Genomic DNA, 23,455 nt, shown 5'->3' with positions numbered 1-23,455 from the left:
TTCTCTGAGCCTGTTTCCTCAGCTGTAACGTGGGTCAGAAATGCTGACTTTCAGACAAGATCACGGGGTCCACAGGGTGGGGAGCGTTTCCGCCTTGGTCCCAGCTGTGCCCTGCGGGAACCAGAACCCCCGCTGTCAGGCTGTGTTCTGAGACGCCACACATTTTAGCTTGCTTGGTCCTCAGGACGACCCTATGAGGCGGGGCTGCTGGTGTCCCCGTGTACGGCGGAGGCATCCAGCCCCATCCAGCCGGCAGCTTGGCCTCAGACTGTGCTCCCCTCCCCTCCGCTCCATCGTGTTGGGCCCTGGAGAGTAATGCCTTCACTGTGGTCCTTCATGAAGATGAGTGATGAGAATTGGAAAGTACAGTTTGTGATGATATATCCCTCAGCAGAGGGGGAAAATTGGGGGATGAGTTGAAGAAAAATACACTTCTCCGGAGCTATGCCAAACACCAGCAGCCCTTACCCTCCTTTCTAATAGGATCGGGGATTATCGAGCACTCTGAGATGCACTGAGCACCTGCCATGAGCCAGGCGCTGCCTTAAATAATTGATGAACAGTATCTCATTGAACCTTTCGGCCATTTTTTAACGCAAAGAAAACTATACAAACACTCATTCACCTACATCCAGATTTTTTAAGTGTTAACATTTTGCCATATTTGCCTCAAGAGCTAAGAAAAAAGAAAGATTTGAAGCCTCCGTTCTGTCTTTCGTAAATCCCGTTTTCTCTCCTCCCCTCAGAAGAAGCCACCATGTGTCTGTAAGTTATATATACGTTGTTTGGTATCTTTTAATGAAGTTTTATTGATTTCGCTGTAGATTGTGCAATTCTGTGAAATGATACTCTTTGCCCAGTTGCCCCTAGGGATGCAAAGCTACAATGTCACATGACAACCAGGATATTAACATGGGTATGGCCACCACCTTGTCTCCGTTTTACCCCTCCCCTTCTGTGTTTGCGTGTTATGTCTTCAAATGCACATCAGTCGTATACTATGCATATCCTTCTGCAACGTCCTGTCCTTCTGCAACGTCCTTTTTCACCCAAAGTGACCCTTTCAAGATCTATCCATCTTGGTACGTGCTGTTCTAGCTGATACATTGTATGAATATACTGCAATTTATTATTCATTCCACACTGACCACAAAGTAGGTTGTTTTTGGGGGCGGAGTTGGTGTTATAAATAGTGCCCTAAGGAAGAGTCTTGCATTTGTCTCCGGGAGCTGTGGTTTAGAGAACAGGACTAGAAGTGGAATTTCCGGGTCATAAGGTACCTGCATTCCAATTTTTTAGACATTAACAAATTGTCCTCCAAGGTATCCATCCCAATTTATACCCACTCCAGCAGGGGAGGGATATCTGTTTCTCCTCATCTCGGGGACATGAAAGGGTATCTATCTCATTGAGGTTTGAATTTGCATTTCCCTGATGTAAGTAGATTTCTGATTTAAGCAGAAAAGGAAATTCTTACAAGCAGCTAAAATCTCCGGGAGGGCCGGCCGTCAGGCTCAAAGCTAAGCAGACAGAAATGTGCAGATCATGCCAAGAGCGGGCTGGTCCGCTGCTAGTCCCAGATGTCAGAGCGCACACTGACACGGCTGACAGCCGACCCCGGGTGCTGGTGGAAGCCCACAGAAGGGGCAGGCAGGCGCTGCCGCTGCCATGACTCATCACCGTCCTGGAGGCTGCTTTGCTTCGTGACCCCAGCTTCCAATGTAAGCCTGGGTGGGTGCAGAGGGGAAATGAGTATTTGACGTTTTGCCTTCCATAGTGAGAAGAGACGCTCGAAGGGGGGAATTTCTCAAACACAGAAAGAAAGGTTCAGATGCTGAATGGCCCAAAGATAATGACACATGTTCACTATACCTAATTAATAGTAAATTGAAGGGTTTTTTTTTGTTTTTTCTTTTTTTTGCTGAGGAAGATTCGCCCTGAGCTAACATCTGTGCCACCTTCCTCTATTTTGCATGTGGGTTGCCACCACAGCATGGCTGCCAATGAGTGGTATAGGTCCTCATCCTGGAACCAAACCCAGGCCACTGAAGCAGAGCATGCTGAACTTAACCACTAGGCCACAGAGCCAGCCGTTTGAACCTTTGAACATACTTTTATATGCTTATTAGCCTCTCAGAGTTCCTTTTCAGGGAATTACCCATACACGTCTTTTGCTTCTTTTGGGTGGTTTTTTTTTTTTTTTTTAAGGAAGATTAGCCCTGAGCTAACATCTGCTACCAATCCTCCTCTTTTTGCTGAGGAAGACTGGCCTTGAGCTAACATCCGTGCCCATCTTCTTCTACTTTACATGTGGGACACCTACCACAGCATGGCTTGCTAAGCAGTGCCATGTCTGCACCCAGGATCTGAACTGGCTAACCCCGGGCCGCCAAAGCAGAACATGGAACTTAACCACCGTGCCACAGGGCCGGCCCCAACATCTCTACTTTTTGCTTCTGCTAAGATGGCACATACCTAATCTCTTCAAAGAGCCCTCTGTGTGACCGAATACTGTGACCTTTTGTTCCTTTCTGGGTACTAGAAAAAGGTGGTCCTTGGAGCCAGCCTGGTGGCGTAGCGGTTAAATTCGCAGGTTCCGCTTCAGCGGCCCGGGGTTCACCGGTTTGGATCCCGGGTGCGGACATGGCACTGCTTGTCAAGCCATGCTGTGGCAGGCATCCCATGTATAAAGTAGAGGAAGATGGGCATGGATGTTAGCTCAGGGCCAGTCTTCCTCAGCAAAAAGAGGAGGATTGGCGGCAGATGTTAGCTCGGGGCTAATCTTCCTCAAAAAAAAAAGAAAGAAAAAGGTAGTCCAGTCACACCTTTAGCTTTCACTCCACAGTGTTCTTTCCTGACAATGAGTCTCCTGACTGTATTGTCTTTTGCAATCAGGATAGGCTTCTTTCCATATAACCGTAGGACACGATTCAACTAAACTTTCTGTCATTATGTAACAGGACGCCTTTTCCTCCATTTTCCAATAACTGGTTCTTCATTTCCTTCTGAGCCCGCACCAGATGTGCCTTTAACTTCTATATTTCTACCCATCGGTCTGTTTAAGACAATTTAGGCATCATCGTCTAAGATGATGTACGTTTTCTATACCACAGTTCTCATTTTCTTGAATTCTCACTAGCAGAGTTGTTAACATTCATATGTCTACTAACAACCTATTCAGGGCAATCTAGCCTTTTTCTAGAATGTTTCTCAAAATCCTTCCAGTCTATACCCCTTACTTAATTCCAAAGTCAGTTCCACATCTTGAGGTGTTTGTTATAGGAAATGCCCCACTTCCGGGTGCCGCTGTCAGTATTTTGCGCTTTTTTGTTGCAACGTGGCATTCCATTGTATGACTCGACAGCAATATGTTCATCCAGGCTGCTGTTAATAGACATTTGGGTTATTTCCAGCTTCTAGCTATTGAGTAAGGCTTCTAGGAATGAGCCTTTTTTTTTGTAGACATATGCTTTTATTTCTCTTGGGTAAATATGTAGGAGGGGGATTGCCTCAAGGGTTATTCTTTCTCCATTCTTGGTCCGGTGTGGCCAGCCAGCTTCCAAGCTGCTTCTAAAGGCTGGTGGGTCGTCCCTTCGTTAATCCTGATTTTTATCTAGGAGGTTCGGGTCCATTTTCCATCCTTGCTGGGACCTAAGCCTTCCTCTCCTATTGCCTTAATGCAGGTTCCTAAGACCTTTGTTATTTCTGAAAGCTCGGTGAGTTGTCTGGCTTCAGCTTTTGTCCATCCCTGTAGCTTGAAGTTCTCCCTATATCTGGCACCATTTCTTGCTTTTGACTCCACCAATGTATTAAAAACCTTTGCGGGGGGGGGGTAAAACTTTTGCTAGCATTTCTGTATGTTTGCGGAAGGAGGGGAAATGGACTTGTGCATCAGTTCAGCCCATCAAATGAAGTCTCTTATTTAAACCTCAATCTTTGAGGAACAACGCTTTGGAGTCAGCAATATTGCTATGTCCGTTTTACACTTGAGCAAACTGAACCTGAAGGCAGTGCAGTAGCTTGTCCAAAGTCTGATTAGGAGAGCCAACATTTTTGAGATATTTAAACTTTCCTGGGGCTGGTGGAGGATGTGAGCCAATCTCTTTACTCCAGGCAGGAATTGCAGAATGGATACTCGAGAGGCCCTGCCTGAGCGAGATCTTACGGTGTCACAGGAGGATTTGGTTTCACGACCTTCACAGCATTAAGTGAGATGGCACTGGTTCAGTGCTTGGCATAGTGCCTGTCACACAGTAAGTGTTTAATAAATGTTTGGGGCTATTAATATTATCAATGAAATTATTATGGTTTTCTCTGCTTTTAGGGTCCCTCCTTCTGCCCCCAATATGATTTTCAGAGCTGTAGGCAGCTTCCATACTAAGCCTCCGAGAACAACAGGTTATGGGTGGACCAGAATTTCTTGATTAGGAGTGTTGGGGAGAAACTGCTAGCTTTATAGCATAGGCGTAATGTCACAGTGGCTGCAAGGATGGTCTCTGGTACCAGGCAGTTTGGGATTGGATCCCAGCTCTCCTGTTGACTAGCTCTGTGATCTTCGTGCGTTGAAGTTTTCTGGCCTTGCCTGCCTACAAAATGGAGATAATCATACTGCTATTTCACAGATTTATTGCGAGGAGCAGGTGAGTTTCTAAATAAAAAGCAGCGAGAAGAGTGCTCGTACACAGAAGGCATTCAATAAATGTTAGCTTGGTTAGGGTGGTTAGTATTTGGTGCTTTTTATCAAATATTTCTGGCTCTCTGGCTTTCTGGCTTTCCGGCGCACGGTGGTGTCGTTCTTGTGGTTCTCTTGTGGTTGGGCGGAGCCATGTCGCTAGTTCTGGCTAATGAGTTGTGAGTAGAAGTGTTGTGTGTCACTTCGGGCCAGAGCATTTAACCGCTCATGCCAGGCCCTCCAGAGCACTTTCCTTTTGTCACGGGGGCAGAAATTCAAGCCGGCGGCTGCTCCGTTCTCCTGGGTCTCTGAGTGACCGTGACGAGCATCCCCCTTTGTCATCTCGGGCTCTGAGACCTGACATTGATACTGCAGTGCGATATAGCCTGTCCCGACTGGTACATGAACTGTCATGGATATTTCTAGGCTATACTCCTCAAAGCATTTGAGTAACTCTTTTGAAAGGTCCTTAGCAGGACTTGGAAACCCTTGCATTTCAGCAGGATGACCGATAACAGCCCCTTTCTGTGTGGCCACCTGTGCGCCGAAGTCCCCACTTCAGTGTCCTGCATTCTGAGTCCTGGCGGTTTGGCTGTATTGTTCTCACTTTCCTAAATGGAAAGCAATGAGTGTGACTCAGAAAACAGATTAACAGTCTTAATACAATTGGATTCTTCCCAGGAATCAAAAGGTTTTAAAAATCAGAAATTCCATTTTCTACTTACCGTCCCCTGAATGAAACAGAAATAGTATAAGGATTAGGCTTCTTTGTATAAGTATAAGGATTATATAAGTATAAGGACTGTATAAGTATAGGGATTAAACTTCTTTTAAAGAAGTTATGGGCAGACCTGTTTCAGGGCACATTTCCCAAGAACTTTCTAACCGTCAGAGATATCTGGCAACGGAGCCCACGGCTTGTGAGGCCTGAATTTCCTCTTCTGGAGGCGTTCAGAACTACTCACCTTAGAAGCAATGGCTCCTTCACCTTTCCTTCCAGAGCACCCACATTTCCAGCCCCAACGCTCGCTTCACTCGTGGTGGCGGAATCCTGTTGTGTTCCGCTCCTCCGTTCGAGGCCATCAGGAACTTGGGTGGCCGGGCCCTCACCTGGTTTTCCATGTGTTCCTCCCCTGCCCTCCTCTCCCGCCAGCCACACACAATTCGATACCTTGTAAACGCTCAGGAAATGTTTGTGGGAACAAACCAACTTTTCAGGTTAGAGCTGGAGTCTTTGACTTGCGCCGCACGTTGGAACTATCTGGAGAGTTTTTTAAAAAAAAAACCCAAGTCCAGGCCCCACCCCAGACCAATTAAATCAGAACTTCTGGGCATGGGCTCCAGGCAGGGTGCATTCAAACGGCTCCTGGGTAATTAGAAAGTGCAGCCAAGACCCAGAACCACTGAGCTAGAGGCCGTGTAACCACGTGTCAGGGGTGCTAAAAAAAAGTCCAATAATAAATTCAATATGCTGTATTCCTGAGTAATGTCTAATTTTATATTTGTTTACGGCTTCACAGTTTTCGAAGTGCGATGAACTTTTAAAAATTTAGTAAGGATCTTATAGTCTAGTGGGGGACAGAGATATGTAGCAAATAATACCAGGAAGTTAGCAGTGTGTGTGTGTGTGTGTGTGTTTGGGGATGGGGAGACGTGGAGTCAGGGAAAGTGCTGAGCACATCGTTTGATGCCACAGCAGCTGAAAGGAAGCCCAGGGCAGCGGAAGGAAGCAGCATCAGATGGGAGGTGTGTGTGTCACAGGGCCCTGTGGTGTCCCACTGTGACTCGGGGAAGCTGCTCTAGGCGTCTGTAGCAGGAGGACGGGGCTTCCAAGGTTTTGGTGGGGGAGAGCATCGTTCATTGTACCAGCTCACATGGATGTCCTGGTGTGTGGGCACAAGAGCGTCCTAAGTGTGGCGGTCTGTAACTGAGGCAGGGTCTAGCAGCTACAACAAGGGAACTAACTACTTGGGGGACCCTTCCTAGGACCCTCACGGCGGGGGTCTGGGCTCTTGACTGCTGTAACAATTCCCTGAGCATTGGTAGGCATCAGTATTAGGAGGCCCAAGATCCTTGCTTTGGAAACTAAGGCTCTCCCGGATGGACTCTGCCGATCGCTCCAGCTTCCTCTGCAGCCATTTCTGGGCTCCCCACCCCCGATCCCCACTTTAGCTCCAGGAAGACCACAGCGTTTGCAGCTATTTGATGTCTCAGAGCCTTTGCGCCTTCTGGGACCCACTCCCAGGGAGTGAGCGGGCGGATGAGAAAGTGAACGAACGAATGGATGAGTGGGTGAGTGGATGAATGAACGAGGGGTGAATGAGGAAGCTAATGCAGGACGGAGTGAGTGAATGAATAGGGAGGGGGTTGAATAAACGGGGCAGGTCAATGAATGAAGGGGCGGCGAAATGAATGAGTGGGTGGGTGGATGAATGAATGCTGGGGTGAATAAGGGAATGCAGGGCCGAGGGAATGCGGGGGTGGGTAAATGAAAGAATGAATGAGTGGGTGGGTGAGTGAGTGAGTGCACGAATAAGACGGAGGATGGGTGGGTGGGCGAACCACTGAGCGACCGCAGGACGGGATGCGTGAGTGTAGACGAACGAGGAAGCGGTGGACGGGTGAGCGGCTGAGCCAATGAGTGGCTGAGCGGGTGACCGAGCGAGGGCAGGTGGGAGTGAACAAGGGGAGGGCGGTGATGGCATCGCGCCCGCGGGGAGGAGCGGCGGACGCGGGGCGGGAGTGCTCGCCGGTCCTGCCAGTGGCCACGTGGCCGGGGCGTGGCGGGCCGGGGCGTGGGCGGGGCGAGTCCGCTCGTGGGCGTGGCTACGCCAGGCAAGGGGCCCGGAGAGGCCGGGTGTGGGCGGGGCGAGTCCGCGCGTGGGCGTGGCCACGCCAGTCAAGGGAGACGGTGGGGCTGGGCGTGGGCGGGGCGAGGCGCGGGTGGGCGGGGCCGGGCCGGGCGGGCGCGGAGGAAGTCACGTGGCGCGCGCTCACATGACCGCCGGCGTGATGGACCCGCTGCCCGCGGCGGCGGCTGAGGCGGAGACGGAGGAGGAGGCGGGTCCGGCGGCGGCAGGTACGTGGAGCCGGCGGGCGGCGCCCACCTGTCCCCGCGCGCGCGTGTCCCGGGCCCCGAGCCCGCGCGCCTCGGCTTTCTTCCTGCCCCCGGCGCCCCGCGCCCGCCCGGGTCCCCTCTCCGCTCCCCCGCCCTGGGGGCGCGTGGCTCCGCGGGGGGCTCGCGGTGCGGCCGCGGGTCCCGGACCTCGCGCACCTGTCGAGGTTGGCCCGTCGCCGCGCTCCTGCCCGCGCCTCCCGGGGCTGTCCCCATCCCTCGGGGCCGCGGGGCCCGCCCGCCGCGCGCTTCCTGCGGGGACTCCCCGCCCAGCCGCGTGGGGCGCAGCCCTGGACCGCGGGGCCGCAGACGGGCGATTTGGCCGCTCGGGACTTGGGTGTTCCCATCTGGAAACCGGACGTGTTTCTCTCTCGCTGCTTTTCTTGATGGGTGAGCGCAAACGCTGAAGGCGTGCGCGAGGCTTGGCTTTTCTGGGCTGCCCCTATTTAAATGCTCCTGTCTCCAGTCCTCTAACTGGAGAATGGATGTAGGTGGACGTTGGTGTGAGTTACTCTTTCTTTTGGGGGGGGGGGCAAGGTTGGGGGACTCCGCCTGGGGGGTTCTGGCAAGGTGTCCCTGACGAGGCCAGGCTGAAAGTGAGTTCTGGAGGGCTCCTAGAAAGCTTATTCATTAGGGAGAAAGGGGAGCCAAGTGGCAAGGCAAGGAAGCTGCTGGGGGACGGGGGGGTGGCGGGGGGCCATGGCAGTCCCCCTCCCTCAGTCGTTCTTGATTTGTTTTTCATCTTACCTGTAGCTGTGTAAGGAGAAACAGGTAATAGCTCTTGCTGTTGCTTAGAACATGTGTTCATGCAGTCACACGTTGGAGCCCAGCATGGGCCGGTCGGCCCTACCTGTGTCAGGGCCCCAGAGAGGACCCTTGGCTGGGTGGCACTTGGAAATGGGAGGCTGTGATGGGGTGGGAATGCTTGTTCGCTGCAGATTGTAAGACAGTTCCGAGTTGCTGGATGTGGTGGTGGTTCAGGGCTCTTTGCAGACATACAGACTGCACTAACTGTTTCCTACGGGACTCATCCCCTGGCTGCCATTATGGTGTCATTGGGGATGAGCTCTCCGAGGCTGTCCTCCCGGTGACTTCGTGGGAATTCCCACAATAGTCGGCCTGCCTTAGGGCGGTGGCGATTTTATGAGGCGTGCTTATAGCCCTTCTCAGTTTACAGAGCGCTTTCCTGCGGCCTGGTGAGTTTCAAAGTGGGGTTCTCCAACCGTTCGGGCGGAGCCTGTCATTTCGGTCCGTTGGAAACCTTTCGACCGTCCTGGAGGCAGGCGCAGTGGTAGAGCAAACCTTTTTTACGCTGGGAAAACGAGAATCCAGAGGCAAGTGACTTGCCCAAAGTGGGCAGTGTTGGGGGTGTGTTGTGGTGGGGACCGAGGTTGGGTGGGCTGGAGTCAGAAAACCTAAGCCTTTAAGGGTGAATTTTCTCCAAGGGTGGTATGTGTACATCTCACCCCTTAGCAAAGGCTGATTCTGTTGGAGGGGGAGTTGTGGCTTATGGATACACGACGAATTTCCTCTTCTCTGGTGTTCTGTCCACACAGCCAGATCCCACCATCGGTGTTAATTGTGCAAACCGTGAGGTCTGGGTCTTTGTAGTACCTTTGGATTGTCAGAAAAAATTATTGTGTTCACTGTGGTTTTCAGCGTCAAGAGTCTTGTATTCTATTCTTTGAAGCTTAAGCTGTGAATGGTAACTCCCTTCCTAAAAATTTAACTTTCAGTTATGCAATACATGGACAAAAACATTTTCTTTAAAAAATTATGGAGCATTATAGATTAAGTTAAAGTCTCTCCCTAGTCGTAGTCACCCCCTCTTTACCAGAGGTGACCACTGTTACCAGTTCGGGGTGGATCCCCTCAGTTCTGTTGTATATTTCACACGTGTGCACTCAGAAAACAGGCGCCTCCCTGTGCAGACCTGCCTGTGTTTCCTGGGGCCGTGTGTTAGTGTCCCGTGGCTGCTGGAGCAAATTGCCAACCATTTAGGGGCTTAAACAACACAAATTGATCATCTCACAGTAGACAGCAGACTCCATCTACGCTTCTGGAGTCAGTAGTCTGAAGTAGGTTTCCGCTGACTGAAAGGCAGGTGTGGGCAGGGCTGCGTGCCTTCTGGACGTCCCGGGGGGAATCCGTTTCCTGGCCTTCTCCAGCTTCCAGATGCCGCCCTCCTTCCTTGGCTGATGGTCCCCCTTCCTCCAGCAACCCTGGGCACCCGTTTCTCATGCTGTCATCTCTCTGGTTCTCTCTCTCTCGTCTACTTCTTCCACTTTTAAGGACCCCTGGGGTTACACTGGGCACCCCTGGATAATCCACAGCCCTTACCCTACTTTAAGGTCCGTTGATTAGCAGTTTGAATTTCATCTGCAGCCTTCATTTCCCCTTACTTTGTAACTTAACAGACTGACAGGCTCCAGGGGGTAGGACGGGACACCTTTGGGGCCATCATTCTGCCTGGCACATGTGGATCCCCTAGGAGCAGAATTGCTGGGTGTCATAGGACTTGCACATTCTTTGTCTGAACAGAGACTGACAGATTATCCTCTGCGGTGGCTGTTCCCAATTTATACTTGTAACAGCAATGTTTTAAGGCATCCTTTCCCTCCCATCTCATCGACACTCAATACCATTTCTTAAAACTCCCTTCAGACTTAGAAAAATTAGGAAAGTGTTTCATTTTTGTTTTAATTCCCATTTCCTCAGTTGTTAGTGAAGTTTAGTTTCTTTATAATCTTCACCTGTGTGGCTTCTCTGAACTGACTGTTCATATCTTTTGACTGCCCATTGTCTTATGAGATTGTCTTTTTTCTTATTGATTTGTAGTACTTTTTGCAGTTTGGACATTAACCCTGTGTAGATTTTATGTTAAAATTAGAACTATCAAAATATCTGATTGACTAGAACATTCCGTTGCCTGACTGTGCGGGATGAGAGTTTATTTCGGGGCCTGTTTTGAGGTTATAAAGCTCAGTGATTGTAACTTAGAATAAGAATGGCGAAGAACGAGTGTGGTGTGTGCTTGATTGTCCGGTCTGATTTTTTTGGGATTGCCTCATACACTGATAAAAATATATCCAGATGACCACTATGTATCGTAGCCGTGCTTCCTACAATCCTACGGACCTAACTTGGTCTTCAGAACAAGGGAGCATGGGCTCCACTCCGGTTGGAGTGGCTCATTTGATGGCATTCCATACATTCCATTTGGTTAGGGAGCTCCCAGCCATCTGCCTTCGCAAAGCCTCCGGATGCCTCCTGGCTTTCTGTGGGGTCAGGTCTGAACCCTGCTTGACATCCCCGCTCTGCCACAGCCGGCTCCCGCCCTTTCTGCACGCCTGTGCGATTGCCATGCCCTCTGCTCCGACCACCGCCCCCGCCTGCTTCTCTGCTTGTGCGCATTTGTCCGAATTCACTGAGCTGTCACTTAGGATGGACGCATTTGACTGTGATAAAGTTGCACTTTAAAGTACTGTTTGCATTCAGGCAAAAACCCTCCTGTGCACGCTGCTCCCTCCGTTACACGCATTTCCACTGTTAACTCCTGATGGGCAGAAACCATTATTTTTCTGTGCGTCCCAGTATCTAGAATATTTTAATTTGATTAACAGTGGTAGCTGTGTCTATAGTATTTGAGTTATTGGTTTTTAAACTCTCTTTCTCCTCTCTCTGTCACAGACACACAGGCATACACAATTTGCAAGGTAAAATGTGTCAATTCGAAGAAAGAGGAACTAACTGAACCACTAGTATATAGGACAGATTTTGCCAGAATTTGTGGTTTGCAAGAATGTGATGTGTGCCGGGTGGGGGAATTCTGTTTTGGTGTTATTTTTTCCTTCCTAAGAAAAATGTAGCGTGAAAAGAGATGTTTGACCCATCTTGTTTGCTGGGCGGATGTGGAGAGACTGGAGCGGGGAGCTGCAGGATTGATTGCGCAGCCTGGGACCTGCTGTGTCTGTTGAGAGGGGGCCGGCCCAGTGATCACAGCGTTGGAGTGTGCAGGTAGGAGGCCTCTGCCCCAGGGTGTGTGAAGTCGTGCCTCCTGGTCACGGTACCCTCCGAACGGGGGCCGTGTGTCCATCCTGTGCATGTTTTTCTTATAGAATCACTAAAAGATCATCACCAGACTGAAGGGGTAGACGTTCTTTGGGGAAATGTCAGTATTACACTGTCAGGTAGGACCCCTTCCGGTGGACTCACGAGGGCCTGAGGCGTGTCCTGCTGGCTGAGCGCTAGGAGAATCCGAGGCCGCACTTGAGGCTGCGTCCTGTTGGCTGCGCTGCGAGAGGGCAGATGGCTCTCCTGTGTGTGTGGGGGGGTTTTTTGGGGGGCTCTTGAGCACTCTTAACAATCTGGAGTTTGTATGCTGAGCAAATGTAAAGTGAAATTACAAGATGTCTGATGAATTCCAGGAAGCTTGACCGGGACTGGAGAAAGCTGCAGTTAGGTAATATCTCGGAGAAGCATATTTACATTATTTCCCAAGAATCTGTCGTGACCTGCTTCGTGCTGGGAAGGTCGTCCACGAGAAGTGTGATGAACGAGTGGTCATCAGACTGGTCAGATGTCGTCGTCGTCTGTGAACTGGCACTTTGAGGAGAATGTTGTTATGCGTGTAGCATGAGGACACACATTTTATAAACAGAGAAACCATCCACCATTCCAGCACCTTAACGCAGCCGCTGGGTCCGGGTGTGTTTCCTTTGTCCTCTGCATATGCTTTTTACATAGTTATCCTCATGGAGCCTATCCATTTTATAGCCTGTTCTTTTGGCTTAACATTTTTCTACACCGCTAAAAATAGTTTTCATAATTTTCTATTTAATGTCTGCAGAATAACGCATCAAAGATGTAATGTTTGTGCTTCTAAAGGGCTAATGTCATAAAGCATGAGTGACACATACCTTTGTCACATGCTTTCCAGAATGCTTTAAATGGGATCAGTATTAACAGTTGTCCTAATGCTTGCACCTGGGAAACCAAGTCTCCCTCCCGCTAAACTGGTTCTCCAGCCTCGAGGGACCGCTGTTATCAGCTGTGCGTGTTGACTCCGAGTTTTAGGAGACTTTCAGAGCCGGGGAGATGACCGTAGGCGATCTCTGCGATGTCCTGTTCAGTGACCTTCAGCAAGTGCGAGGACTGAGCTCCTTCACTCGCCATTGTGGATGTTGGACTCCAGTTTCTGTAAAGTTCAGAAACCTGCAGAATTAGACTGTCGAGTGGGGAAGCTCCCACAGGTGATCAAACCGTAAATGATGAGCCAGGGAAATACCAGGACGCTTAGGCTGAGGTCCCCTCTGGCAGGAGAAAGGGGATACGGGATGGGGGGGCTTCCAAGATGCTGGCGGTCTGGTGATTTTTGACCTGGATGGTGGTTCCACGTGTGTTTGGTGTATAATTTTGTTAAGCTGTCTGTAGACATTGTGCACCCCTTTCTGTAGGTGTGTTGTCTATTTCACAGTCAAAGATGTTGGGGGGAAACCCGAGATCCTGGCACATTAGTGGACTTGCCAAGAACACACAGTTTGGCAAGTAAGGGTGGACGCAAGGGGTCTTGTTTTAATGTAGTTTTGTGGGGATCTTGGACTCCCTTAGTTTCCACTCGAGTCCACATTGGATTTTCTTAGTGGGAGGCATATTTGGAGTGAAATACATTTTATTGTCTCAACATCCACTCCTAGTGGAGAATCCTATGGTTAGTTAGCTGGAGACGCCCGGCTTCTGCTGTTTCTGCTGTCTGCATATTGTTGGCACCGGCCCAGAGCGCTGGTGAGTCCAGCTGTTTCCGTGGCCCCTGGGACCAGCAGGAAGGAGGACCCAGACGTGGGGCCACTGGCATCTGTGTCTCGGCAGGAGCGATGTCTGGGAGCCTCCTCGGCTGTTGGAAGTATCTCGTCGGCCAAGGCCATCTGCTGTGAAGGAGAGGCAGGTGGCGTTCGAGACTTAGCACAGAGAATGATCTGTAGAACCCTAATTTCCCCTCCCAGCTCCTGAGAAATTCCAGCAGAGGTCGGGGTTGGGCCGCGTCACGTGGCAGTGGGCCTGTGTCCACCGTCGTGAGTGGAGAGTCTTCCCATCTTCTGCCTCTTCCGTGGGAGAACCCTAAACATTTCTGTTTGGGGTTCTTTGCAGAGCAGGAGTAGGCTGGTGGGGCCAGGACTGGCCCTTCAGGGCATGGGCTGTGTGCCAGGCACTATCTGCGAGCCTTGTGTATAAGATAATGTGGTCCTCACGGCCATCCTGGGAAGTTTCATCACCAGTACTTTACAGATGGGGAAACTGAGGTACGCAGCAGTCCCGTAAGTTGCCCAGGACCATATGGCTCATAAGTGGTGCTGCTGGGATCCGCGGCCAGGCGTCCGGCTCTGGCTGGGAAGTGGTAGGTCTTGTGTCCTTGCTGTGGGCGACCGCGGCTGGCGTCGGGTACTGGCTGCTGATGAACCAGCCTCCCATCGGGATTTGCTTACCCAGCCCTTCCCAGACACGGGGCCCCCCGTTTCGATGCTGCTTCTTACAGGGAGACTGTTCTCAGAAACAGCACGTCAGCCCGTGGTGCGCAGTTGTCGTTCTCTCCTCAGAGCGGAGCGCACTTTAGAGTGATGAAGCAGGATGTGATGGGAGCGCGTGTCGGTTCAGAGTGACTGCGTCTGCACCCCGTGGGTTCCCAGGAGAGCCGGTCCTTGCGAGGTTCAAGTTTGGGTTTAAGCTCTGCACCACGTCTGCCAAAAGTATTTCATTCATCTGGGTGTCGAGCAGAGTTTGTTTCCCCTTGAGTTGACTGTGATAACTCAAAAAACAAATTGCGTCACAAATTTTGTGACGCTTGGGCTGAGTTCCCCTCGTCTAAGGAAGATAGGTTACCCCGGGTAACCGATTTTGGAGTTTTGGGGTGTGCGGCCCTAGGTGAGAGTCTAGCTTTCTTTGCATGGAGAACGAGGTCTTCAGACTTCGTGCAAGTTTAGTTGTGGGGGGAAAAACTGACTAAATGTTTTCCTGACTGACATTTTTCACAGTTCCTAATTTGCTCATGCCAGTTTCCGAGGCGTGACGTTTTCTGGTTGATTAATTGCATTCCTGGGTGTCTACCCCGCAGGCAGCTGGAAGGGAGGGACCCTGTCTTACTCCTGAGATGCCTTCCATAGATCAATACATGTTTGTTTCAATGGGTTTAATTGTATCTCTTTGGCTTATAATATCGGGTGACTGCTTGGAATATCACTAGAGAGACCTCATTTGGTTGCGAATGTGGGTTCTCCCTTTATTAGCCTTTCCTGGGAATGAGACGCACTTGGGCCTGTCAGATGTTTTGGACTGTTTTCACTTTCTTGTCCAGAGATCCTAGAAAACCTGAGTCACTTTCAGCCTGAGCCAACCAGACCCAGGAGGAGGGTTTAAAAAAACAGAGCCCCCAAACGGATTGAACTTAAACTGAGAGAGACGAGGGTTCTCTCTGGAACTTTGAGCTCCTCCTTTGTTAACTTATTCCAAGATTCCCCAAATTTGCTAAAATAGTATTCCTTATAAACTCTGGAAAAAGTCACTGGGCCTCCCCACATGGAAACAGTCGCGAAATGAGAGACCCAAGAGATGTCTTGAGGAATAGGCTCAGCCTCAGTGGGCTCTTGAGCAGGTCTGGTGGGATTCACGGAGAAGCGGAGCCTGATGACCCCTCTGCTGGTTCCTCCTGCCCCGATTTGAGTCAGAGGAAGTCATCTGATAGGGGACCGTTCTGCCCTTGGCTCTAGTTTTGTGACGTCTTTAGGAAGCAAACCAGTGATTATTTTTCCCCCTTGTGATCCGGTCCCTTCCCCCTCCCTCGGAAAGGAATGGCCACTCGCAGCTTGAGCACGTCCTGAGTGTGTGTGTGTGTGAGTGAGTGTGGTTCACACGTGTCCCGATGTCCCAGGGACCATCCTGACCTGCTTGTGATTGCTGGCAAACCTGGGGAGCTGTTTGATTCTTGATGAGAGCTAGATGCCGTTGTCACGTCGCGTCGTAGAACCCAGGGCCGGAGGCGGCGACGTCCCCTGGCCAGCAGTTCATTCTGTCTGTGGTTTGGTCTGGGGATCTAGTGTCTGGCGTCCACGTCCTCTGGAAAAGAAGGGCTCAGGCACCGGGCGCTGTGCTAGATGCTTTCATGTATTTTCTATTAAAAAAATCCTTGCCCCGAACAGTTATGTAGATGGTGTTATCCCCATCCTGGAGATGGGGGACTGAGTGCCGTGGGTCGAGCTGCTTACTCACGGTCACGGAGGGGTCCGGGATTTGTGTTGAGGCCGCTGCCCTCCGGCCCCAGGCCTGGGGTGTGCCTGCCGCTGCTCCTCTCCCGTGTTTTGGGTGTCCAGTGGGGCTGCATGAGTCAGCACACGAGGGAACACAGGATTTGGTGTCATTGGTACCCTGGTTTGAGTGCTGGCCCCACAAGTCACCTTGCTAGCTCTGTGACCTCGGGCGGGCTGCACTGCCAGCCGGGCCTCCTTTTTGCATCTGTGAAATGGGATCACAGCCCCTCCTTAGAGATGGTCTTCCAGGGAGGTTCCAGTCCCAGAGAAGTTTCACTGGTCACGGCTCTTCCGTTACTGGTGGTTGGTATTGCACCCAGCTGTCCAGATAACCATCTTGATTCCTGCTTTTGAATTCGTGGGAAGGGTAAGACGGCGGGGGTGGGGGAAGCACCTTATTAAGGGGAACTTGACTTGTTCCTTAGAATTCGTGGCTGCGTCCAGCTCTCCTGACTTGCAGCTTCAGAGCCACACGCACAGCGCGGGGAGGCTCCTAGGTCCTGAGCACGGCCACTCGAAGTTTCTGTGGCAGCTAGACTTTCCGTCCTGTGCCTGAAACAACCAGAGGCTTCGGAGGTAGATGGTCCCTTCCCTTGTTGATGCGTTCGTTCAAGATGGCGAGCCGTCTGCGTCCCACGTGCAGCTCTCGGCTAGAAAAGTGATGAGTGTGTATTCACAGGAAGGAGAGAAGAGAGGGAACTCAGGAAACTTAAAAGACAGCTTTATTGAGATATAATTCACATACCGTATACTTCACCCATTTCATGTGTACAATTCAGGGCTTTTTAGCGTATTCACGGAGTTGTGCAGCCTTCACCACAGTTAATTCTAGAACATTCTCATCCCCCTGAAAGAACCTCTGCACCCATGAGTAGTCCCTCCCCGTTCCCCCATGCCCCTCTCCCCCAGCCTGGGCAACCACTGATCTGTCTGTGTCTGTAGATTTGCCTAATCTGAGAATTTCGTATAAATAGAACCATTTAGATGTGGTCTTTTGTGTCTGGCGTCTTTCACTTTGCATAATGTTTTCAAGGTTCGTCCATGTTGTGGCGTGGATCCGTACTTCATTTCTTTTTATTGCTGAATAGTGTCCCGTTGTGTGGGTCATGCGCGTTTTACTGACCCGCTCATCAGCTGATGGGCCTTGGGCCGCGTCCACGCTCTGGCTCTTGGGAATCCAGCTGCTGTGAACGGTAATGAACGAGTTTTTGTGTGGACGTAGGTTTTCACTTCTCTTGGGTATATGACTAGGAGTGGACTTGTTGGGTCACGTCGTAACCTATGTTTAGCCTTTTGAGGAGCGGCCAGACTTTTTTCCAGCAAAGTATGAGGGTTCCAGTTTCTCCACGTCCTCCCCAACCCTTGTTATCGCCTTTTTGATGATAACCATCCTAGTGGGTGTGAAGTGGCATTTCATTGTGGTTGGGCATCCTTTTATATGCTTCTTGGCCTTTCGTACATCTTCTTTGGAGAAATATCTATTCGAATCCTTTGCCCATCTTTAAAATTAAGTAATTTGTCCTTTTAAGAAAAACTTGAGCTCTAAGAATTCTTTATATATTCTAGACACAAGTCACTCATCAGATACATGATTTACAAATATTTTCTCCCATTCTGTGGGCTGTCTTTTCACTTTCTTTCTTTTTTTTTTTTTTGAGGAAGATTAGCCCTGAACTAACTACTGTCATCTTCCTCTTCTTGCTGAGGAAAACTGGCCCTGAGCTAACATCCATGCCCATCTTCCTCTGTTTTATACGTGGGACACCTACCACAGCATGGCTTTTGCCAAGCGGTGCCAGGTCCACACCCGGGATCCGAACCGGCAAACCCTGGGCCGCCGAGAAGCGGAATGTGCGAACTTAACCGCTGCGCCACTGGGCCGGCCCTGTGTCTTTTTTCTCCCCAAAGGCCCCCCGATACATAGTTGTATATTCTTCGTTGTGGGTCCTTCTAGGTGTGGCATGTGGGACGCTGCCTCAGTGTGGTTTGATGAGCAGTGCCATGTCCGCACCCAGGATTCGAACCAACGAAACACTGGGCCGCCTGCAGCGAAGGGAACGAACTTAACCACTCGGCCACGGGGCCAGCCCCCGGCCCTGTGTCTTTTCACTTTCTTGATGGTGCCTTTTGAAGCACGACAGGTTTTAATTTTGATGAAGTCCAGTTGATTTATTTTGTTCTTTTTTTGTTTGTGTTAATTGTTGGTGTCATTATAAGAAGGTTTTGCCTAACCCAAGGTCAGGAAGATTTACTTCCATATTTTCTACTGAGTTTTGTGGTTTTAGCTCTAACATTTAGGTCTGTGATCCATTTAGAGTTGGTTTTTGTGGATGGTATGAGGAAGGGGTCCAGTGTTACTCTCTTGCATGTGGAACCCCAGTTGTCGAGGAGCTCCGTGCCTCCCCTGTGCTGGGCAGTATCGGGAAATCGAAGCTCCCCGAGGGGTGTATGTCCTGGTGTGGGAGAAACCGCAGATGAGGCAGACCGAGGGCAGCTGCACGAGGAGGTCCAGGCAGTCATGAAAGTAGGAAGGAGGGCCGACTCTCCCCGGGGCTCAGGAAACCGTTGGCTGTTGAAGTGGTCTTTGAACTGAGCTCTGGAGGCTGGAGACGATTCAGGTGAGAAATTCTCAGCTAATAAGTAGCTGTGGGCTTGGAGGGACCTAAGAGATTGTTTATGTCTACCTTGCTTCAATGTAAAATCACTTTATGGCAGGAAGATGAAAAACTTTCTTCTCTTGCCGTGTAGGTTGGTTATCCATATGCTGCATTACAGCTTTCTGTAATCGGCGTTTTGCCATGTATTTTGGGGAGAAATGGATATAGCTGAAAATTGGCAGAGAGGCCGCAGCAGAGGTGGGAACACACTGCCAGCCTGAGGATGTCGCTGCTCAGGGCTCGCTGTGGCGGTATCCGTTGACAGCTGTCCTCTGCGTTAGCGGCTTCAGCTTCTCGCTGTAGCTCACTGAGGCACGGTTCCTGCCACCGGCGAGATCTTAATGAGGTCTGTCGGTGCGGGGAGGGCGTGAGGTTGCTACCCACCTTGGAAGCAGACCAGGCGCTGATTAATTTATGTGGCTTCCTGGCCGTGTGAATTAGATTCCTTTTGTTCGGTCAACAAATGTTTATTCCTTTGTTCTGGGCACTGTTCCTGGTCCTCGGGATAGTAATTGTGAACAAAATTAACGAGAAAGCCTGCCGTCCTGGAGTTCGTGTTCCAGTAGTGGAGACGGCCCGTATTCAGTAGACGTAATAAGTAAATGGTATACGTCAGAGTGTGGAGGTGGGTGGTGGGGACGCAGGTTGCAGTTGTCACTGAGTAAATGTCATTCAGAGGGATGTTTGCGCCAAGGTTGGAAGGAGGGGAAGGAGTTGGTCTGGCGCGTGTCTGGGGAAGGAGCGTCCCAGGCAGAAGAGACAAGAGTGCAAAGGCTCTGAGGCCAGCAGGTGCGTGCTGTGCTCAGGGAGCAGCGAGGTGGCCGGTGAGGCTAAAGAGAGATGAGTGAAGGGGACAGGAAGGCAGGGGTGCCTGCTGGCTGAAGAAGGCTAAAAGGACATTTTTGGGGGTAGCGGTGGATTTGAGGAAACCTTGCCTTAAGATCTGTTCTCCTTAGAAAATATTTGCAAATCATAGATCTGACAAGGGGTTAATCTCCAAAATATGTAAAGAACTCACACAACTCAACGACAACCTGGTCAAAAAATGTGCAGAGGATATGAACAGACATTTTTCCAAAGAAGATAAACAGACAACCAAGAGGCACATGAAAAGATGTTCAGCATCCCTAATCATCAGGGAAATGCAAATCAAAACTACAATGAGATATCACCTCACACCCATTAGAACGGCTACAATCACCAAGACAAAAAATAACAGCTGTTGGAGAGGATGTGGAGAAAAGGGAACCCTCATACACTGCTGGTGGGAATGCAAACTGGGAAATCCACTATGGAAAACAGTATGAAGATTTCTCAAAGAATTGAAAATAGAAATACCATACGACCCAGTTATCCCACTGCTGGGTATTTATCCAAAGAACTTGAAATTGACAATTCAAAGAAACTCATGCACCCCTGTGTTCATGGCAGCACTATTCACAACAGCCAAGATGTGGAAGCAACCCAAGTGCCCATCAACTGACGATTGGATAAAGACGATGTGGTATATATACAGTGGAATACTATTCAGCCATAAAAAAGACAAAATCGTCCCATTTACAACAACATGGGTGGACCTTGAGGGTATTATGTTAAGCAAAATAGGCCAGACAGAAAGACAAACACCGCATGATTTCACTCATGTGGAAGATAAACACACACATGGACAAAGAGAACGGATTAGTGGTTACCAGAGGGGAGGGGGGTTGGGGGGTGGGCATAAGGGGTGAAAGGGCACATTTATATGGTGACTGACAAATAATCGTGTACAACTGAAATGACACAATGTTATAAACTATTATGACCTCAATAAAAAAAAAAAAGATCTGTTCTCCTTAGCAAACAATTGCCGTTCAGATCCTCAGGAAGCTGAAATTTTAGTTTTCTTTTTTTAATGCCACTAGGATACATCCACAGTTTCCCAAGTTGACCACGCTCAGTCTCCAAGGAGGGATTCTGAAGAAGGTCGGACTCAGTGTGTGTCTGTTAGTGCTGTGGTGTTTATCGTCCATATGGATGTATGAAAGCCGCTCAAGGAAGTGTCCATGAGCAGGAAAAACTGTGGAATTCTTAGCAAAATATTTTGTGAATGAGGATATCCTTCATGCTGTTTATAATAGCACATGACAGTTCACATGAGAAAGACTAAATAGTTGTTAGTTCCGTGCCCAAGATATTGTGCAATCAGTACAGGTAACAGTCTGAATAACTTCCTAGAAATAGGGAACAGTGGTTATAACGTAAGAGGAAAAATCTTTCAAGATATAAAACGGTGAATTTATTGCAGTTACGTTAAAGAGGCGGAGGCCCACCAGAATGGTGAGGGAAAGACAGAAAATACTGTGCTGGCCAGTGTGGGAGGCAGCTGGCACTCCTCCCGATGGGAGTGTAAGTTGGCTTGCTCACTTTGGAAAACTGGAAATATTTACTGAGCTGAATGTATGAAATCCTGGGATCCAGCAATTTCACTCCTGGAATGTGTCCAACAGAAACGCGTACATGTGTCCACCAAAAGGCCTGTGCTGGCGTGTCTGTAGCAGCACGGGAAGACAGTGGAGACGATGCTGACGCCCAGCAGCCACAGAAGGGGTAGCCTGATGTGGCCTGATCCACAGGGGAACCCAGGGCGGTGGAAATGGACCGTCTGCAGTTTCGTGTAGTGACGCGGGTGGATCGCGCACATCATGTTCGGTGGAAGGAATCAGACATGGGGAACTCACAGTCTGAGTCCACTTACATAATTTAGAAACAGGCCAAAATAACCTGCGGTGTTAGAAGGCAGCCGTCTCCCTTGGGGAGGAAGTGACCGACAGAGAACTTGGGGGCTGTGGGGAGCTCCTTAGCTCGCATCCCCCTGTCTCTAGGCTGTTGTTACACTCGTGTGCGAATTCACCGACCTGTTCAGTTTTGAGATGTGTGCTTTTCTGTACACACGTTCTGTTTCAATATAAAAAGTTTAAAAAGCCAACGGGAAAAGAAAATAATTATATGCATTTATTATGTATCATTCAGTATAAGATTTGTATATACTTTGTGGACATTTATTTGGGAAAAGTGCAAAGACCTGCCCGGAAGTGACAGCCGTCAACTCTGGGACAGTGGCTACTTTGGAACAGGAAAGAGGGGAGGATGGTATACATCTGTCAGATTTTATTAAAGTTTTTTTCAGAAAAAATATGGCATAATGTCACCTTCAGTGACATCTCAGCGATACGTGGGTGCTGATGCTTCCTGCATTTTCATGTGTGTTTGGAATATTTCACACTGGAACAGATGTCAGTGTATTTAAAGGGCATATAAGGGGAAAGGGTGAACGGAAGAAAAACAGCCTTCATAGTGAGTATTTGGGCGGCTAGGAATTTAGGAGGTTTTTGCTCTTACAGAAAATGTGAAAGAGGAATGTGGTCATGTAGACACATGGAAACAGGCTTGCTATTTGAAGAATCGTTTCTGTGTCATGTGATAACCCTATACGAGCAGGGAGTAACCTGCCAGCTGAATATGGGTGTGTACAGTGTGCCAGGTTAAAGGGATTTTCTTTATTTCAAAATACTGTCATGCTACGTAAAACCAGTTATTAAAAGAAAAATAAACCTTACGGTTAATGAAGTTGAGGCCGTGAAAAATTCCTGTTTGAGCTCCCGAGTGAGGGCTGATGCAAGATCTGACAGGGGACGAAGTCCTTTTAGGGAGTGTCCCCCGCAGATAGAGGCCGCTCTGCTTGCCGACGTTTGGGGGGGATCCCTGACGTTCCCTGGCCACGGAGCTGCTGAATTCTTATTTCTGGGGCCACGGCCGTGATAAGGAGGAGGAAATTTCTGCTTCTATTTCCTGAGAAAAATTTGTTAATTTCGGAATCAACAGAGTAGCCTAGAAAAGCTTTTAATCAAAGGGAGGAACAGTTTCAGGAGCCTGAGAAGGAACATTCATATTGAGAATTGAGGACACCGGCGGACCCCATTTCATGTTATTTCGGTGGAAAAGTCCATTCTCCCATCTGATGAGTAAATACAAGCAAGATGGCAGCATTTCGGAACACCCGCTCTTTCCTAAATCTTGGGACAAGGATCTGTGCATGGTGCTGAATTCCTTCCCTCTGCTTGCCCTGTGACAGTCCTTCTCGGACTGTGGCCCCTGGACCAGTAGCAGCACCTTGTTAGAAATTCAGATTCTTAGGCCTCACCCTGGACTCTGGGGTTGGGGCCCAACAATCTGTGGGTGGTTTTTAAACAAATTTTCTTTCTTTTTTTCGGTGAGGAAGATTGGCCCTGAGCTAACATCTGTTGCTAACCTTCCTCTTTTGGCTTGAGGAAGACTGTCCCAGAGCTAACATCCATGCCAATCTTCCTCTCTTTTGGGTGTGGGATGCCACCACAGCATGGCTTGATGAGCGGTGTGTAGGTACACACCCAGATCCCAACCTCTGAACCCTGGGCCACCGAAGTGGAGCACGTGAATTTAACCACTACGCCACTGGGCTGGCCCCTGTGGGTTTGTTAAATTGTAAAATATACATAATGTAAAATTTTAAACATTTTTTTTTGGTGTACGTTTCAGGAGCAGTAAGTACATTCACATTGTTGTGCAACCGTCACCACCATCCACCTCCAGAACTTTCTCATCTTGCTAAACTGAAACTTCCTCATTAAATGCTCACGCCCCTTCTCCCTCCCCCAGCCCCTGGCCCCCACCATTCTGCTTCTGTCTCTATGAA

The 23,455-nt window shown here is 49.6% G+C and overlaps 1 protein-coding gene across 8 annotated transcripts in view; it reads left to right on the top strand.

Moving 5' to 3' along the window:
- SNX8 (sorting nexin 8) overlaps window positions 1-23,455 on the top strand; it is a 66,414-nt gene that overhangs the window by 16,081 nt on the left and 26,878 nt on the right. For 2 of the 8 annotated variants that reach the window (XM_070567332.1, XM_070567331.1), the window contains exon 1: window positions 7,582-7,751. The exons of 3 other annotated variants lie outside the window; for them this stretch is intronic. In XM_070567332.1, the coding sequence (XP_070423433.1) occupies window positions 7,670-7,751 (82 nt within the window). In that variant the 5' untranslated portion in view covers window positions 7,582-7,669. Of the gene's footprint in view, window positions 1-7,581; window positions 7,752-7,846; window positions 8,291-11,554; window positions 11,805-23,455 lie in introns of those variants that run through there. 3 more of the 8 variants (XM_070567338.1, XM_070567333.1, XM_070567337.1) reach the window with 3 other exon arrangements.

This window comes from Equus przewalskii, chromosome 12 (assembly GCF_037783145.1).
Source record: "Equus przewalskii isolate Varuska chromosome 12, EquPr2, whole genome shotgun sequence".
Taxonomy (NCBI): domain Eukaryota; kingdom Metazoa; phylum Chordata; class Mammalia; order Perissodactyla; family Equidae; genus Equus; species Equus przewalskii.
This window is presented reverse-complemented; position numbering and strand designations above follow the sequence as displayed.